The 20,116-nt window shown below is 42.9% G+C and overlaps 1 protein-coding gene and 1 gene segment (V, D, J or C); both read left to right on the plus strand.

The window, feature by feature from the left end:
• The window catches only part of LOC118629938, a 52,318-nt gene extending 32,774 nt beyond the window's left edge, over positions 1-19,544 (plus strand). The window contains 5 exon segments of the C gene segment in view: positions 926-970; positions 14,050-14,328; positions 17,318-17,383; positions 17,889-18,002; positions 19,173-19,544. Coding sequence covers positions 926-970; positions 14,050-14,328; positions 17,318-17,383; positions 17,889-18,001 — 503 coding nt within the window.
• Positions 1-20,116, plus strand: part of LOC118629905 (T cell receptor alpha chain MC.7.G5-like) — a 314,180-nt gene that overhangs the window by 201,559 nt on the left and 92,505 nt on the right. The window lies entirely within an intron of this gene.

A 20,116-nucleotide genomic window follows, 5' to 3' on the forward strand; every position in this document is an offset into this window, starting at 1 on the left:
AACCCTCAGAGACCTGTACAAAAACTGCAGAGGGGAGGGCGGCACGTCCCTGGGAAATTCTCAGCCTGGCTACCACGCCCAGGGGGATGAACACAGAAAGTAGCCATCTCTCTTTGCTCAGTGACTGACTGAGAAGGGATGCCAGGAAGTTGATGGGGCCCAGAGAAGTGACCCCCAACGGCTGACCTCTCACTCACTGCTCTTCTCACTGAGGTGAAGCTGGCTTTTTAATATGTTCTTACAGCCACGTTTGGGGAATACACGAAGGTGTTTAAAAACCGTCCTTGTCTTGGTTTTGTGTTGATTCTGTTGCAAAAGAGAATTACGTGAGCCATCTTATATGGAATTTCTGAATCCAAATTCCTGGAGAGATTTGCCTGAGTGCTTTGCTTTGCGGTTTGGGAGGCTGCATTTCAACAGAGATTGATTTGTTTTTAGGCAATCACCAGCTGTAGCTGCTCTTTCTAAAACTGACCATGCTGTAAATCATGGGCACCTGATCAGTGCTTCACACCGCCGGTCAGCTCCGGAGACACCCGTGTTAGCTGTCCTTTAAGGAATAGTCATGGATCCAAGTCCCATCCGCTTGGCAATGGCAGTTTTCCAAGACTGAGAGCTAGCTGTGGTCTAGGATATGAGAACAATCAAAAACAATAGAAAGCAACAATTCAGAGAACATCATGACCTGTCCTGGAAATCTTCACGCTAGGAATATGTGCTCCTACCTATTCCTCAGACAAAATCCTCCCAAAAGCAAACTCACCCTCACTGGTAATTGACTAAATCATCATGAACCCATTGGATAGGTGACAAGTGCCATCTTTCTCAGAGCCAAGTCCTAAAGACCCTCCAGTCCTCCAGTTAGTAGGAAGAGGAGCGGGGGCACCGCTGAAGTATTTGAAAAGCCCTGAGTGCTGTGTGTCAGTTGAACTCACCTTTGGAAAAGGAACCCGTGTAACTGTGGAACCAAGTAAGTAACTCATTTGTCTTCTTTTTGAGGTTAAGGCATCCTCCATCTGAGGCAGAAACATTAGAAAATGTGAAATGGGTAGTAATAGCACCCATATAGGTCAAGGAGGGTTTGGGGAAAGATGGTTAGAACACTGCATAGGAATTGAGAGGGGGGTTGTCTGATAAAAAAAAAACAAAAAAAAACTTTGGCACTGTGGAAGACCCACAAAACTCAGGGGAAACAGAAAATTCTGCTCAATCCATGGAATTCAGGTCAGGCTGTAGAGACGACAGAGTCATTGTTTCAAGTCCCCAAGTTGGGTCAGAAATAAGGTTGATCTGAGTCTGGGGGGTTCCATAAATGTGGCTCCAGATGTAAATAATTCCTGAGGCCAAACACATGCTCTTGGAAGAGCTCAGAACGGAGTCAGCCTCCCGGGCATAGAGGGTGAGGCCGGGTAAGCGGTTGCCACGTTTCTCGTTAGAAGAAAGGAACCAGTGCCAGCCAGCCATTTCCAAGTATTAGGGCTGAAAAATGGAAGCTAAGTTACAAATGAAGAAGCTGGAATATTTCTGGCTCCCAAGCCAGAAGAGACCAGATTCCAAGCAGAACAAAGTGAATGTGTAATGTTTCCAACTAAGAACTGCTTTCAAGTCTACAGGACACAGCCAGGAGAGTAGTTCCCTAAGGGCTCACGATGTTCATCTCCTCACTAAGAGGATGTAGTTCCATTTACTAACTATTATAAAGCAATCTATGCTAAACTTGTCAGAGGATTGTACTCAACACAAAAGGCATATTTCTGTGTCATTTAAGTGACATTTGAATTCAACTGTTCTTGCTAAAAAGAAAAAAGACAGCAGTCTCCACTTGGCAGCAGCTTCTAGTTAGATAGTAATATTAAGCTAGAAAATCTAACAAACAAATACAAAACTCCATTTCAAAGATCCTTGGGAAGTCTAGCAAGGGTGTCAGTGGTCCCAAATCTGCTGAGCTTGCTACTGGAAAAGTAAGAACATGTCCTGGCCTGATGCCTTGGCATTTAACTTACGTTTTCCAAAGTAAGAGAAGGCTCTGGAGAGGTGAAGTGGAAGAAAGTAATAGGGTGGGCTGCACTCAGGGACTACCTTGGGACAAGACAGTCATGGGTGTGTGAACTGAAGAAGGCATAGAACTGAGGGCAGAGGAAGGAAAAAGACGGAGTGCAGGCTAGGCATTATCAGACATCACACGCTATGGGGAGAAGTGGGGCAGGGGCTTTGGATCCACAAAGAGATAGAAATCCAAAGCTGTGTTAGTAGAATCAGAGCAGAGAAATTCAAGTTGTTTTTTTTTTTTAAACCATGTAAGATTTTGGAAATGCAACTAATTCAAGCCCTTGCCTTTAGATCTCACTGACTTTTAATTTTCTCACTAAAATAATAGAGTAATCCACATTCCCAGGAAAGTTAGTGACTGATTTCCCTCATCACCCTTTGTTCACCAAGTTCTTCCCAATGAATTTAAATTCTGTTTACTGCCTTATTTGATCCAGTGTTTCCCTACGTGCGAATGTTTCCCTAAGCCCCATGGTTTTAGATGGTACATAGATAGACTTTTCAATTTTTTTTTCTTCATTGATATTAGAGAGAGAGGAAGGGAGAGGGAGAGAGAGAGAGAAACATCGGTGAGAGAAAACATCAACTGGCTGCCTCCTGCATGCCCCCCACTGAGGATTGGGCCCACAACCTGAGCATGTGCCCTGACCAGGAATGGAACCGGTGACCTCTTGGTGCATGGGTCTACACTCAACCACTGAGCCATACTGGCCAGGCTATAGACTTTTCACTTTAATTGCACTATCTTTTAATGGATATCAGAATAGTACAACTAAGTTGTCAAACCCATGGGATTTAAAGTTTTACTTTCATTATATTTGATGTTAAAACGTGAGTAAATTCAAAGAAAACTACTGAGAAATTATACAGCAGATGGATGTGACCAAAACAAAAAAAAAGGAGGTGTGATTAATTGAAGCATGGGAAACACTGAGCTGTCGCATCTTGCCATCCTTTGAAATGAAAAGATGAGGGGCATCCAGAGAGGGCAGGATCCGGAATACATTTGAATGGTGCCTTCTTTTTTAGCCAAGTAATATTGGATTAAAGGGGCATCAGTGCAAACCCAGGGCCTTTGTCTTCGCAGAAACTTACTTCCTTTTGATGCCTCCATCAAGTTCTTACTTGCAGGCTGCCAAGTAGCACAAAACTAACAGAACAGGTCTACACAAACTAACAGCCCCCCACCCACACCCCCTAGCCCTCTGGATAGAGAAAATCCAAGGATACCACTTAACTTCATAAACCAGAACCAGAGAACAGGACGAAACACCATGGAAGGAAGTACCACAATAGGAATGTGTGCTACTGACCGTGACAATGACAGGAGCTTAGAAAAGGGCCATTGTCATCAGGAACATCTTCATGAAAGTAGGCCATGAGATGGACTTAATAATATGTATTATTATTAACATATTATTATCATTAACATATTATTATCAACTACCACTTCTGAGTGTCAACTATGTCTCCAGCCCCTGGCCTGGGCACTTTATGAAAGAATGGCATTTTATTCAGTTCTCACAATAATCATGAGAGATCAGATACTATTACTTGCACTTTTACTAATCAGGAAGGGTCCCCCAAGATCTTAGCAAAGTCAAAATTTACATCATCCATGTGATTCCATTCAAAGGTATTCTGGATCCTGCCCTCTCTGGATGCCCCTCATCTTTTCATTTCAAAGGATACTGGGATGCGACAGTTCCACATTGTCCATACTTCAGTCTGTGCACTTAAAAACCCTGCTGTTTATCAGGCTTGCAGTCCAATTGGGGCACACATGCAGGGTTTTCCTGCCTGGCCCAGCGTCCTCCTCAGGCCTCTAGTGAGCTCCTTTCCAAGCTGCCTGCAGAGTCTGAAGCAACAGTTAGGCTGTTTCCCTTCCCGTGCCATCACCATCCCTCACTAAGGACGGGCTCCTACCCCCAGATCGAAACCAGTTACCAAAGGCAGCATTCTCCAGACAAGGCTCATCCCTCACAGTACATGTTGGTGCTCGAGAGTTTGTAAACTCAGAAGGATCCAAACGATGATCAGAGCACCACACCAAAAAAGAGGAGACCACAAAACCCTGAGCTCATCAATGTGTTTCTAAAATTCCTGCTCCCATCCTTGGCATTCCCTCTCACACACAATGGCGTCTCCCAGAATGGAGCCTCTGCCTGGAGCTGTTTCCTCCCAGGGACTCAAACAGCTTTCTCCTTCTCCTTCTCCAGGTCTTTCCTCAAATGTCTTGTCTAGTGAGGCCCTTCTCAACCATCCCCAGTCATACTGCAGTCCCCTGACCCTGCTGTCATTTTTATAGGGCTCATCTCCACCTAAAACTTTGGATGACCTTCCGTTTTCTTCCGTTTGTCTTCTGTTCTCTCCGTTCCATGAGGGCAAGGACTCTGAGTTGCCCCTTAGCATATCCACAAATACACTGCAGGCACTAAGTGAAAGTTTATGGAATGAATGAGTGAGAGGACAAGTCATTTGTGGTGCGAGGCAAAATGAAATAGAAATGAAAGCAGCCTGGGAACCTACAGAGCCAAGCCTGAGTTCCAGCTCTGCAACCTGCGACAAGTCACTGTCCACATATGTCAGGCCCTCTTCCAGGGGCGGGGAGAATCGGCACGAACAAAACGCAGAAATTCATGCCTGATGGGAGCCGTTATTCTAATGGTAAAAGGCAGATGTAAAACTAAGTGAATGGATTAAATGTATGGTATTTTAGGCAGTAAGAAGCCCTGTAAAGGAAAATAAAGCAGGGAAGGGGAACCAAGCATTGGAGGGAGCAGTGTACAGTTTGCAACAAAAGAGTCACAGAAGGCCTCTTTGGAAAGGTGACATTTGAGCAGGGACCTGAGTGGGTGAGCCATGCAGATATTTGGAAGGGCAACTCCGGGCAGAGGGACCACAGTGCAGCCTGGGTGTGCAAAGGATAGCAAGGAGGCCGTGCAGCTGGAGGGAAGTGAGTGCCGGGAGAGGATCTGAAAATGAGGCCAGGTTGGTAATGGGAGTGGGGCGAGGATGGCTTCTGGACTTCTGCAAGAACTTTGGCTTTTGGATTTGAGGGAGAGGCTTAGAGATTGACATAGAGGTCACACCTGACCTAGGGAGAAGACCGAGAGAGACAGAAACCTGGACTCTAGTTCTCATCCACAGCCCTGGGAAGGGGACACTCGCATCTCAAATACCAAAGACAAAGGATTCTGCTTTCCCTTAGCAACCTAGCCCTACAATCCTGTGCTTAGTGAAAGTGTGTCCTTCAAGTAAAATTTATTCTCTGCACCCGACCCCAATAAACACTTTAAAAATTACAGGCTTTCTAGTTCAGAGAATGCTTCCTATATACCTTTGCATTTAATCTTACAACCTCCCAACACAGAAGCTACTGCCCTTGTTTTATAAAGGAGGCAAATGAAGCTCAGTGAACTTAAGGGACTTGCCAAATTACACACTTAGTAAGGGACAGAGTCGAACTAGCTTTCAGGTTCTCTGACACCTTTCTTCTTCACCACGACTGAGAACCACTCTCCACTGTGAAGGTAAGATCTGCAGTCCTTTATGGGCTGTAAACTGATCTCAAAATCCATATTCTTTCCCTGGTTTTTATGAGTGACATACAGGCAATCTCATAGACTCTGATTTTTATCTATGACAGAGTTTAATTTAACTCTTACTTTTAAGTGTATGTCGTTAAAGCTTGCTAAAATTTGATATTCATGAACATGTTATTAAAATACACTGAAAACTTTCATTCTATTTTATCCTAAGAAGTCTGGCTTGGCAGTGATGCAAAGCTCAGCTGAATACAAAATGGAATTGCACTAAAAGGTAGGGATAAATGAGGTACATAACTCACTAGATCTTTGCCCCACCTAAGAGTAGCCCAAAAATTGAGAAGCACAACTCCATGACCAACGTACCACCTTTCTTTTCTCCTGATCAAACTAAAAAACTCCTTTGCAGTCTCTCCCATTCATGTTACAAATCCACATTATAACATGGCAGAAGCTTAAGTTTCTATTTGACACAGTAATCACCTCCTGTTTTGTCCTGAAAAACAGCCTTCAAGACTTAGGATAAAATAGCTTAGGCCAGATGAGACAGAAAATCCCATCCAATGTCTACCATGTGACTTGGTAGCTGGGGCTAGGGTTGCCACAGAGGGAACGTAAGGCAGTTTTTAGATAAGGCGTGTTGGCTGTGTGAACTGAACTTTGCCAATGGAACCCATCTGGAGGTGCAACCAAGTAAGTGACTTGTTTTTTGTTGTTGTTTTTTACTATGATCACTATATTTGGCAATTATCTTTGTTAGATATTTTTTCAAGTCACTTGGAAAATACTTTTCAGGTAGTTGAAAAATCCTTCTAGCATATAATTGAGCGAGGGATGGTTTGAGGAACAGGGACTGGGTTTCTGATAAAATCCAAAGTGGGGAATGTGCTACGGTGATCTTCTTAATCCACTGTCCCTCCTGGAGAGTCTTTAACTTTTGGAGAACCAGCTTACTTAATACCCGAGCCTTCACCATTTACAAATCTAGTCCATGACCAAACCTGTATTCCAGTATGTCTGGTAAAGGTGAGGTATAATGATGAGCATGTTAGACCAAGAATTCTAACACCAAGTGCTAATCCTTCCCTTTTGCTGACAAGCTCTGTGACTTAACTTCACTGAACTCTAGTTCCCTTCTAGCTAGACCAAATGACTTCCAAGGTGCCTTCCAGCTTTAGCACACTATAATCCTTGTTATCATCCAGACCAATTCTTAGGGACAATTTAGAGGAAAAGCAAGGAAGTCCAATGGTAGGAATTCTGTGATTTAATTTTTTAAGACCCTGGAAAAGGAGTCAAAACCCTCCCCAGGCATCCATTAATTAGCCCTTATGTGACCACAGAGGTTTTGACAAGTGATCACTGGGGTTCCTTTCAGTCCTATTATCTATTACTCTGGTTCAGTGGCTGGAAACTGAACTCTGGGGACTTGAGAGTGAGGCCCAGCTCAGCCACTCACAATTTTAACCCATCTTAGCTTCAGTGACCTAATCTGTAAGATAGATCTAATAGTATCACCTCATAGAGTTTATGGCAAAAATGTGTGTTGATGTAGTGTAAACACAAGTTGTTTGTAAGTAGTAAAGTACTTATACAAATAGTAGTCATCTAGAATTATTATGATCCTCTGGACGGACTCCAAGTCTTTCACATCAGTGGCTTTTGCTCCAACCAGCATGTCCTTCTACCTCTAACTGAGGCATAGTTTTTGTGACTGACTTAAGCCTTAAAGTTATGCTTCAGCTGATAATAGTCATTTGGCAATTCTCGGCAAATCCAAAATAATGCCTTTCTCCCTGTAAAAAGATGGTCCTGAAACAGGACCTGGAAGTAAGAGATAACATGTTGAGGATATAATAGCAGAAAACGTAGGGACTTCTGTAAATGTTAACACTCAAAAGACAAGCCACATAAAACAAGCTGCCAAAATGTAATGCTGAGATCTCAGAAACCCTTGCAAAGTTCTGTGTCTCTAGCTACACTTGTTCCACTCCACCCCCACCCCCTTCCAAACTGATGTACTAGATGGGAGAAAATAGGTAGCAAAGTTTTTTGTAATGATGCCTGAACTGGTGCTTCTATGGCACAACTCATCTTTGGAAGGGGCACTCAACTCATCATGGAAGCAAGTAAGTTACACATCTTGCATCAGTCTATGCATTCCTTGGAGCTGTGACATAGTCCTGTGACAATGAATGGTGCTTCTTGGAATGTCACGAGGTTCTAAATTGGAAATCCACTGAGGCTTGTTGTTATTATTGTTGCAAAGAGTTGGGGTAAAATTGGAGAAGAAAGTCATTAGGTTTCTATCAAGAAAATATTCTATGTATGCTTCAAAACTGTTCTAAGGGCTAGTGTTCATAGTCTTCTACACCTCCTAGCTAAAGCCCTGGTTCTGGTCCCCTATCAAGGCCTGGGACCTGGGAAAAGGCAAGCTCGAGATGAGGAGAGTCTCTCCCATTTATAAGGAAAAAAATCATGGCCATAGCATAGGAAGAGGGACAGTTAGAAAAATTATTAAAGGAGTTAGATCAGGAGAGTTTTATTTCCCTCAAATGACAAAAGCCAGTCTTGCCCTTGTCTCTTTCTGCTGAGAACTTGCATTAAATCAGTGGTTCTCAACCTGTAGGTCACAACCCCTTTGGTGGACAAACGACCCTTTCACAGGGATCACCTAAGACCATCAGAAAATACATATTTCCGATGGCAATTCATAACAGTAGCAACATTACATTTATGAAGTAGCAATGAAAATAATTTTATGGTTGGGGGTCACCACAACAGGAGGAACTATATTAAAGGGTCGCGGCATTAGGAAGGTTGAGGACCACTGCATTAAATCCACATGCCTGGATCAAACTAAAGGATCGACAAGGTCCCGTAGGAGCCTGGGTCTGCTGAGAGCAGTTATGTGCTCACCTCCCGGCTAGCCCTGAATCTGAGGACTCTGCATAGGGTTCAGGAGCCTACCTCCAATACAGAAACACGGCCACCAACCTCAAGACAATAGAGAAGTAATGGTGCTCTTCTGGACACATTGTCTACTACTAGACTGTTCCAGGGTTTGGAAATCCAGAGGCCCTGGGGTAGCTGCCAACAGTCAGTCACTGGGACCAGTCCAGAAAACAACAGTCTTTCGAAAAGTTTTATACAATGCCAAGTCCGGCGGGGCAGGCATTACCCCCTACATGGTTAGATGTTGATTTTTTTTTTAATTTCAGAGGAAATAAAGACATGGGGAATGGTACATGAGTGTGGCGAGACTGACAGTCCTGAAGCAGCTGGTAGCGTCAACAGGGTCTGTGCCTCTAGAGGGTAACATAAACTTACAGGGGTTCTTGATCGCCTGTTGCTTCCAGGGAAATAGTGGAATTTGGTGAGTTTTCTTATCTTGGGGGGAAGAGAGACTAGAGCAATAAAAAGGAGGGCAGAAACAGAATTATGTTATAGCTGATTAAAGCCTGATTTATGTTGGGCAAATTGCATCTGAGCACAAAGTATTATGTTTCATTTTTCCTTTAAATCATTTCCACTTGAAATTCAGAATTACTTGCGGTGTTAAAATCAAATCTCTGAAGCAGTGCTTTTGGGAGTCTTAGGTAAGAAGGAAAGAGGTGAAACTGATACTTAACCCCTCTACCGGGACACTGACCATGCTCTCTATTTACTTCTCTGTTTTTCTCTTCCGGCGGTGATGGAGTGTAGCCTGATGATGTGAGGCTCAGGTAGGGAGAGTGAGAATTTCAAATCAAGCCCCCAATTCTTAAAGTTTTGACAGCAAATAATGTCCATATACCACTGTCATTCCCTTTGGCCCTAGACCCGATTTTTGGTGATGAAATCCATAGGGTCTTTAAGTTCATTTTCAGATAATTACTATATCCTCCTGAAGCTTATAAATAGACCCAGAGCCAGGAGAAATTATAAAACAAAAATAAGCAATCCAAAGCAAGCACGGGCTCCTCTGACGTGCATTCAAATACACAGCACCCCTGGGCTCCCCTGGCAGCCTCCAGTTTCTTGTTCAACCATCAGGTCCTTTGCAAGACTTTCCCTGGGCTCAGGGAATTAGAAAGAAGATTTGTTATTATTGTAAGACTCAGTGTGAGTGATGAGGAAGAAATTAGGTTTCTCATCCAAAAGCAGCATTTGTGATCCAAGAGAAGGGAGCCAGATATGAGAACAAGACCTGTGCCTAACATTCCTCATTCAAACTGCATTATAAGAAATGTCGACATTCAGTGCCCCAGCCCTATCCCAAGCTATTGTGCTTTTCTTGGAGAGGTCTCCCAATAAACCAGGAGTAAATTTTCCATCTTGAAGGCAGCTTGTCAGTAACTTGTCACCCTCTTCTCTTGCTCTGTCTCAGCACTGCCCTGTCCCAGTGTTTCTCAGCTGGGGATTTCATGCTCACATCCTTATCCAGCAGATACACTATTAGCTTCAAAGAAAACTGAGACTGTTGTGCACTTGGCCCCCTGAGCTTACCAAGGGCAGCTTTGTAGTTCTCTGAACTGCGGCGTCTGTTGACTGAGAGCAGGCTGGGAAGGCAGGATGCAGATGTTCTAGTCCAGGCACCAGGGCCAGCCCCAGGCTGGTTACCTGTGCAGCAGCATTGCAATGTGCTCCTGGGACACCCGACAGGTGTTTTTTGGAGCTGGCACCAAACTCTTCGTGGAGGCCCGTAAGTTGATTTTCCCCCTATATATCTAGGGATAAATTGAGTCTTGGGACTGTGGCTGCCATCCAGTTTGCATTACTTGAGAAAGTAGACTAGGAGAAGTGGAGTGGGCCAGAGTGGAGACACTAGGCTGAGTCACTGAAGTAGCTCTATAACTATTTTTATTTTTTAGAAATATATGCTAAAACTATAGCTCTCACTTATCTCTGAAATCTTCAGAGCAGCCCAGACAGCATAAAGAAATCTAGAAGAATTATACTAATAGTTGGAGTACCCAGGTGCAGGAGGGGCAGTGGCAGATACACTGGGCGCAAATTCTGCAGGGAGTTGCTTTATCCTTACATATCCCTTTGGCTAAGCTGACTAGTGTGCCTGCCTCATTACAACCTGAAAAAAAATGTCCTGCAGCTTGGAAGGTTTAGAAGATAGGTGTTTAACCTGGTGGGAATAATCAGGTAGAGCAAACTGATATTCTAGCGTTCAAGTTAATGCCCATGTTGCAGAGAGCCGGGACATTGTAAGTGACATTTGTTATTGATGTTGCAAGTTTTCCAGAGCCAGTAGGACTCTATGCGAATCTAAACCCTAGACGATTTCTAAGTCTATAATTTTAGAAAGACTGTTCAGGAAAGATAAACACTTCTCTTTTCATTGTTTACCAGCATATAACCTAACATTGGACTGGTATTCATTAAAAAAAAAAGAGAGAGAGAGAGAGTCTGAAAATAACAATTATCTAAACAAGTAACACTTTGAAATACATGTTGAAGTGCAATTACACTTGTGGACCAAGAGGAAAGACTAGAAATTCTCAAAAGACAAACAATTTATTAAGTCTTTAAATTTTGGACTACAATAGTGCAAATTTTATACAATTTCAAATTATGGTTTAAGTCCAATATAAAAATAGACTAGGTTACATATGGCAACTATATTTAATGCATTCCATTTTTTTTAAAGCTCAATTCAGTCAGACAGCCTTTTCTTTGGTTACCATGATACCAAAGAATGATTTAGATAAAACATTTTTCTTTCAAACAATTGTCTTGAACATATAGACACTGACCAAGAAAGAGTCTAAGAAAACTGTTTTACCAAATCAATGCACTGTGCTCTATCTGAAATGCTGATAACAGATTCAGAGCTCAGTATCATCAGTGGGTGATCTTCTTCAGACATCTGTGTTACCAGTTTTATTACATTCTTCAGATTATTCAAACCAGGTCTCTCTAGCCCAAAATGATCATTGACAACTGCCTTTGAACCTAGAGTTTTAAATCCCAAACAACCCTTAATTAGCCAACTAAATCAGACTAGGATTGGATGATACGCTTAAGTAACCAAGAAGATAGAGGGGGTTTTTTGTTCTGTTTTTTAATGGACAAGTTTCCTCTCTATATAACTCATAACTCCCTAGAAAATCGACTGAAATACATCTCAAACCAAAGTCAGTATAGTAAGCAAGAAATGTGGCAGTTCTGAAGGGAGGAGAGTGAGCAGAACGTGTGGTTTCTAAGCCGTTGCTGTGAGGGTTATCAGTGTCAGTTATCAGTGGCTTCAGTTCTCATGTAGGTTGAAGCATTTTCTAGGAGTGCCCTATTAAAAATCCTCAATCCCTCTCTTGTTTAGAACTAAAACCAAAAAATATAAGAAACTAGATTCTTAGGAACGAGTTTCCTGCCCTGAGTGACTGGAATAGAATCCAGTCTTTTAGCCGAGCTTCCCGACAGAGAAAAAAAAATGGAGAATTATGATGATGGTGATGAGGGGGTTTCTCTGAATAGGGTTTTCTTAAGAAAACCCTGATCAGCCATGGACCATTTACAAAATGGTGATCAGCAAAAACTTCCTGATGAGCAATCACTCCATCTCAACCAGATATAACTGATTGATTTGGTTATAGCTCCGCTACCATGAGCATCACAGCTGAAATCCAAATCCAGAGTCAGGATAGAGCACTAGAAAACACATTCCATATACACATTCATTACCAAACACTTTTTGTTTAGCAATACCTTGTGTCTTGATTGTAGACCATAGTAAATAAAAGTACACTTGAATTCAACATATTTTTAATTTGATACCAAGAAGCCAAACTCATCTAAGTTTTGAATATGGAGGGCCATATTCACACAAGCTAGTAATACTGAAAATCAGCAGTTAAGTGTACAATGGGAAATCTATACAGATCACCATTCACAGATTGGTTGTCTTTCCTGATGTCAAGTGTCTACAGGTCTCTTTCTTTAGCAGTTATTTGAAGATAGCCTAAGAGTTCAAGTCTCCATGGACAAAAAAATGTATCCCAATTCAGAAATGTCAGTAAGGCATGGTGGGAAAGATTCTTAATTACCACCCTCAAAGCTTCAAGACTTTTGGTTTTAAGAGGAAAAAAAGATGCACAGAGTAGCAGATAGATGGTAAATCAAGGTGAGGCGTGACAGGAGAGAAGGCTACGAGACCCAATTACTGGGACCAACATTCCACAGCTCTACTTAGAATAACACCAAAAAAAAAAAAAAAAAAAAAAAAAAATTTGACTTCAACTGGTTTTATATCTTTAAGGACTTCCTGAGAATGATAGTTGTTATTCTTTGATTAAAGACTGAAAGGAAACTGTAGGGTAGACTCTTACAAAAGAATAAGTGTTCACCTAAAGACAGAGAGATGTATACTTAACTTAAGCAGATCCCTTCCAGTCCATAAAATGGAGATGAAACCCTGAAGTGACCCCAACACTACTATCCTCAGAATGTTTGAACCAATTATGTAGTCCTCAGATCCTTGATTCTTTTTTTGTTTGTTTTGTTAATCCTCACCCAAGGATATTTTCCATAGATAGAGTGGAAGGGAGGGAAGGAGAAGAAGAAGAAGAAGGAGAAGAAGAGAGAGAGAGAGACAGACAGACAGACAGACAGACAGAGAGATCAATTGGTTGTCTCCAGCATGACCCCTACCAGAGCCAGGGATCAAACCACAACCAAGGTACGTACCCTTGACCGGATTCAAATCCGAGACTCTTTGGTCTGCAGGCCAACACTCTAATTGCTGAGCCAAACCAGCCAGGGCATAGACCCTTGATTCTTTTATTGACATAATACAAAGCATGAGAACCTGCCCTGATCTCCCTCCAAGGGCCCATGCATTTAAAATAAACCAACTGAGCCCTGGCTGGTTTGGATCAGCAGTTAGAGCGTCAGCCTGTGGACCAAAGGGTCATGGGTTCTATTTCCAGTCAAGGGCACATACCTGGATTGCAGGTTCGATCCCCAGCCCTGAGTATCTCTCACATGGATGTTTTTCTTTTTCTCTACCTCCCTGCCTTCCACTCTATCTAAAAATCAATAGAAAAATATCGTCGGGTGAGGATTAACAAAAAAATTAAATAAATTTAAAATAGTAAAAATAAAATAAACATACTGATGTGAACAGGTCCTCAGCCTGACCTTGATTGTCCTGAGGATTGATTAATTAAAGATAGATTGTTGAAACTCAGATGATCCAGAAACTTTTTTGTAGTTCATATTTTGCATCTCTGCTCCCAGCCATGTCTCTTAGCAGCTCCTAACTGTAATTTAAACTGACTGCCTTTCATTTCTGCTCCCCTTGGCCACCCTTTCATAAAGGTGTTAACAAGCCCAGGTCACTAACAGGATGCAGAAAAGTCTGGGGCATAGTGTTTGGCCCCAGGGAAATTGAGGCAAACACCCTTGTTTAACTCCAACACATTGTGGATAATCCTCTCATGAAATAAACTGTTTCTGTTTGCAGAAAGGCAGCCTCCAGCCAAGCCATCTGTTTTCGTCATGAGAAATGGGACCAACGTTGCTTGTCTGGTGAAGGATTTCTACCCTAAGAATATCAATATAAGTCTCCAGTCATCCAAGAAAATAATGGAATTTGACCCCACCATCGTCGTCTCTCCCAGTGGGAAGTACAGTGCTGTCAAGCTGGGTCGATATGAAGATTCTAATGCAGTGACGTGTTCAGTTGAACACAACAATCAAATCGTGTACTCCACTGACTTTGAACCGATGCAGAATTCTTCAGGTAGGTCAGCTCTGGCCTCAAGGGGCTGAGATTATGGGGAAGAAAATTGGGGGAAAGGGAAGTTGGAAATGTAAACTCTTGACAGACAACTCTCAACATGGTATCATGATGGAAACAAGACATAAGCCCAACTAGACCCTGTTATTGGCTGGGAAATTGAACTCTGCATTTCTGAGCTGGAATCTAAGATAAAATTCATCTGTTTCATCCTCATCTCTCTTTTCCACCAACTGTCTAGTTTACTAATGACTATCCTACTACTAGACTCTGGAGTTGAAAATCCAGATACATTCTAGTCTAGTGTGAAGGCCAAAACAAAGGGCAGTCCGACCTTTTGTGGGTTAAAAATATTAATCCTGCCCTGGCTGGTTTGGCTCAACAGTTAGAGCCTCGGCCCTCGGTTCAATTTCGGTCAAGGGCACATACCCTGGTTTCAGTTCGGTCCCCAGCCCGGGTAGGGGTCGGATGGGAGGCCACCAATTGATATGTCTCTCTCATGTCAATATTTCTCTCTCTCTCCCCCTCCCTCCCTCCCATTCTCTCTGAAAATAAATAGAAAAATATCCTTGGGTGAGTATTTAAAAAAAAAAAGAATATTACTTGGTTTTTTTTAATCTTTATTGTTGAATGTATTACAGATATTCCTTATTTTTTCTCCCATTGACCCCCTCCTCCCCACTCCCGACCCCCTCCCACCTTTTCCCATACTATTGTCTATGTCCATGGGTTATGCATATAAGTTCTTTGGTTTATTTCTTCCCACCCCCTAACCCCTTTCCCTTTGACGTTTGTCAGCCTAGCAACCAGTTTGTACTTCTTAATTCCTTCACCTTTTTCACCCATTCTTCTAACCTCCCTCCCATCTGGCAACCAACAAAATGTTTTCTGTATCTATGAGAATGTTGCTATTCTGCCTGTTCATTTTGTTTGTAGATTCCATTGTCGATAGATATGTATTCATTGCCATTTTGTTTGTTCATATATTTTATCTTTTTCTTCAAAAAGACCCTTCATCATTTCATATAATAATGGTTGGGTGGTAATGAACTCCTTTAACTTTTTCTTGCCTGGGAAGTTCTTTATATGTCCATCGAGTCTAAATGACAGCTTTGCAGGATAGAGTAATCTTGGTTGTAGGTTCTTGGTTTTCATCACTCCGAATATTTCTTGCCACTCCCTTCTGGCCTGCAAAGTTTCTTTTGAGAAATCAGCTCACAGCCTTATGGGAACTCCCTTGTAGGTAACTAGCTGCCTTTCTCTTGCTGCTTTTAAGATTCTCTCTTTGTCTTGAACCTTTTGCATTTTGATGATGATGTGTTTTGGTGTGGGCCTCTTGGGGTTCATCTTATTTGGGACTCTCTGTGTGCTTCCTGGACTTGTATGTCTGTTTCCTTCACCAAGTCAGGAAAGTTTTCTGCCATTATTGTTTCAAACAGGTTTTCAATTTCTTGTTCTTTCTCTTCTCCTTCTGGCACCCCCAAGATGCGAATGTTGGCACGCTTGAAGATGTCCCAGAGGCTCCTTACACTATCCTCACTTTTTTGGATTCTTTTTTCTTTTTGCTGTTCTGATTGGGCGTTTTTTGCTTCCTTCTATTCCAAATCGATGGTTTGCTTCTTGGATTTACGTACTCTACTATTAAAGCTGTGTAAATTATTCTTTATTTCATTTAATGCCTCCTTCAATTCTGACTGTGCATCCATCATTTCTGACTGGTCTTTTTTATGCTCTTGAGGCCCTCACTAAGTTCACTGAGGTTCTCACCGAGTTCGTTGAGCGTCCTTATAAGCAGTATTTTGAAATCAGCATCTGTTAGGTTGCTTATCTCCATTTCACTCTAGTTCTTTTCTTGGGGTTTTGTTCTGTTCTTCCATTTAGGACCTGTTTCTTTGTCTCCTCATTCTGGCTGCCTCCCTGTGTTTGTTTCTGTGTATTACTTAATGAGATGTATGGGGCTAGCTGAGACCAGATGCTGCTTGTTTGAAAGAATTTAGGAAAAACCTGAAGCAGGATCCAAGACAGGCCAATCCTATGGTTAAGCAAGTGGCACCAGCTTGGGTGGGCCTGAAAGTTGGGTGGGGTGGGGCCTCAGGGAATCACCAGGGCAGGGTTACCAGTGTGAACCAGGTTGCTGGAGTCCCAGATAGGGCAGCTGTCTGCCGCCCCAGGGAAGGGCTCACCAAAGGAACAAAGGCCTCTGATAGCACGTTTGTCTTGGAGAAAGCCCCCTCTCCAGCCCTCGCTCCAGTGCCAAACAGCTCAGTTCTTCCCTGTATGTCTCTGGTGCCCCTCGAGCTGCCTCCCCTCCAAGCTTAGAGGGAGAGAGACCGATAAGTTCATGCACGGGCCCTTTAAGGAGCTGCCTGGAGCTCCAGCTGCATCAGCTTCCCTGAGCCTCAGTTCCCGCTGGTTTTTCCAGCCAGAATTATGGGGATTCTCTTCCTGGCACTGGAACCCTGAGCGGGTCATGTGGTGTGGGACAGGGACCCCTCAGTCCTCAGGAAGGACCTTCCCAGCCGAGGTATCCTCCTGATTTTTATCCACCACACGTGGGTGTGGGACCAGCCTGTCTTGCCTCCGCCCCTCCTACCAGTCTCGATGTGGCTGCTGCTTTAATTCCGTAGTTGTAGGACTTCCATTCAGCTTGATTTCAGGTGGTTTTGAATGATGGTTGTTCTGTAGTTTAGTTGTAACTTTGATATGGTTGTGGGAGGACGCGATACCGTGTTTACCTACACCGCCATCTTGACCGTCTCTAGAATATTAGTTCTTACAAATTAGAGGCATGCCTGGATATTGGCCTCATGGTGCAATGAAATAAAGCCCTGTATGGTAGGTATGTTGACTGTGTAAATAGCTATATGACCTTAACTAAATCATACCTCTGGTCCTCAGTTTACTGACTTAAAATCTTCTCAAGTTTTAAAACCTAAAATCCTTTGAACCTCTTGGTTGCCAGGGTAAGTCTGACCACTTCTATTTGTTTCAGATAACCTAAAACCAACAGAACCTGAAAAGAAACAGCAAACTTCAAAGATCTGCCATGCCCTCAAAGGTTAGTTGAAATCCAAGTGCCAACTTCACAACTGAGGGGTAAAGCAAACTTGTAAATGTGAGATGGGGCCAAAAATCACCAGATTTCAAAAGAAAACAAAACACATACTTGAGCTCAGTTGGCTTCCTGTGATTCTCCCAGCAGAGTTTGGGCTGGAAGCATGGGTTTCCAAAGCTTACCAGGCTGGTATGAGCGGTAGCCTGTGGTCACTGAGGGCTGCCTGACACCAGCTGAGCTTGCAGACCAGGAAGAACAATGGTGATTCGGGTCAGGCTGGTGTCAGCATTGTCGGCCCAATTCCTGGAAGGGAATTTATTTTCTCAAGGAAGCCACCATCTTTTTTTAAATATATTTATTAATTTTTTTAATTTATTTTTGTCACAGATGTTTCTCCTTTTTCCCTCATTGACACCCTCCTCCCGACCCTCACGACCCCCCTCCCCGCCACCCCATCCCCAGCATTGTTGTCTGTGTCCATTGGATCTTTATTCTTGTTCCACCACAGTTCAAGCTGGGAAGGTGAACATGGTATCCCTCACAGTGCTGGGGCTCCGAATGCTGTTTGCCAAGACTGTTGCTGTCAATTTTCTCCTGACTGCCAAGTTATTATTCTGTTAAGGTAAGAATCCGGGGCTTTGTATTCCTTCCTCCACCCGAACTATGCTGTACATGGGGAGAAAAGGAATTTAGAAATGGTAAAAGACCAAGAAGCAGTGGGAAGAGAAAACACATAGACACATATTTCAGATTAATGAGGGGGCGTTATCTCAGATAATCACCACTATACCTCACTTCCTGTTATCCTTTTATTTCAAGCCAGACTCAAACCCATTATGCAGTATAATGTCATATCAGTCAATAACCCCCACCTCCAATGCAGGAGCGAAGATATTAGAGCTAAATAAATAGAATCAGTCTTCTTCATTCAACTATTTTTGTTTTTCTGGCAAAGGGGCCATAGGTTATTTGCAAAACCATCATTAAACTTCCCACCTAAAAAATATTTGGGGGAACAGAATCTGTCTTTGCCCAGATAAAGAGGATGTCAGTTCCCAGTCCTTAATCATAGGCCTCTGATGTGTAAACCAGCCTATCATCGGGGTGAGCCTGTATCCCCACTAGTCATGAACAGCCCGCTACTAGCTACTCAGGATGTATATGATCGAGGCTGAGACATAAATGTTTGCCAGACATTACTTGCATTTCCTCTTCAGGTAAACTTACATATGAAATTCCAACTGGGGCCTAGGTTTGCCAATGAAGCTTTTTATCCAGTACCCCCCAGTACTCCTTAATCCCAGCTCCTGATCTAAGAACAACCCTAGACTTAGAGTGTTGGACTGATCTGACCCAGCCTACAAGCATACCCAGTCATTCCTGAACAGGTGACTGTTTTACCAACAGTCCCAAGGACACAGGCCATAAGGTTGTATATAAAGAGCACTACACTGACAGTCAAAAGATCTGGGTTTTAGTCCTGACTTTGTCATTCACTCACTGTGTTACCTTAGCCAGATTGCTTCACCTCTCTGAGCTTGGGTTTTTGCATCTATAAAACAAAGAGTTAAGAATGACTAAAGGAGAGCAAATGGGTTTCATGACTTGTGCCGACATGGATACACTAATAGTGACCAGGTGAACTACTGCCGTGTGTAGAAGGGCAATGTGCCATAATAAATTAGTGATATCCACAGTGCTGGCCATCCCCAGACTACATACTACTATCGTTCCTTCCACCACTGATGGTCTGTGATTCTACATCAATTCTGACAACTTTCCTTCCTTGCAGGCTGCCGGGCAGGGGAGGGCTATACTCCCTGAAAGAAAACCAAAGCCAGCAGAAGTGCTCCGAAGGCTTCCAACTTCTCAGTGATTCAAGTTAACCCGCCTCAGCTTTGCTTAAATGGCTGCTTCCCAAACAAGTTTTTCTTTTTTTTTTTTTTTTTGGCACGTGCCACTAGCGGGAACAGAACCCGGGACTCTCTGGTCCACAGGTCAATGCTCCAACCGCTGAGCCAAACCTGCCAGGGCCCAAACAAGTTTTTCTTTGAAGGCAACTAACCCAGCTCATCCTCCAGCATGGTGGAAAGATAAAGTCCTGGGGGGTAGGATTTATGGTCCTAAGCGCTTCATATGCTGCTTTATAAATGGATATAGAGATACAAAGGGACACTGGGCTCATTTTTTATTTCTATAATTGATACACTTTGAAAATGGTGTCTTGTTCCTTTTACTTTCTTTGCCTTAAGAAATAGGAAGTAGGAGCCACCAGGTTCCCAACTCCATCCTCCAAGAGGAAAGTAGGCCCTGGGGGAAGGAAGCAGGTGTCCTTTACCTAAACATGAAAGGCTCTGCTCGACCCAGCACTAGATTGGCCCCAAACTGGCATCTTGTCTACAAAAGCACTTTCTGCTCTTTCTACTACTTTACAAACAAAATTACTTTTGACTCCCTAACACTCTCCATGTAGGTAATAGGGAGTTTTAAATCTCATCTAAATACCCTCCAAGCCCTTAACAGAGATTAGAGTAAGACAGAGGAAAGGTACTTCTTTCTAGTAATTGGTTTAACTAATATGAATTGACTCCCTCTACATTCCAGGCTCTGTGCTGAGGGTGCAAAGATGAAGAGGGCGGGAGGAGGGTGCTTTTAAGCAACTCCCTGTGCAGATGTTTTTGGAGGGAAGGATAGGAATGAGAGCCCTAGATTTCCCTATAAAAACAGTATCTTTAC

Source organism: Molossus molossus, unplaced genomic scaffold, assembly GCF_014108415.1.
Source record: "Molossus molossus isolate mMolMol1 unplaced genomic scaffold, mMolMol1.p scaffold_m16_p_1, whole genome shotgun sequence".
Taxonomy (NCBI): Eukaryota; Metazoa; Chordata; class Mammalia; order Chiroptera; family Molossidae; genus Molossus; species Molossus molossus.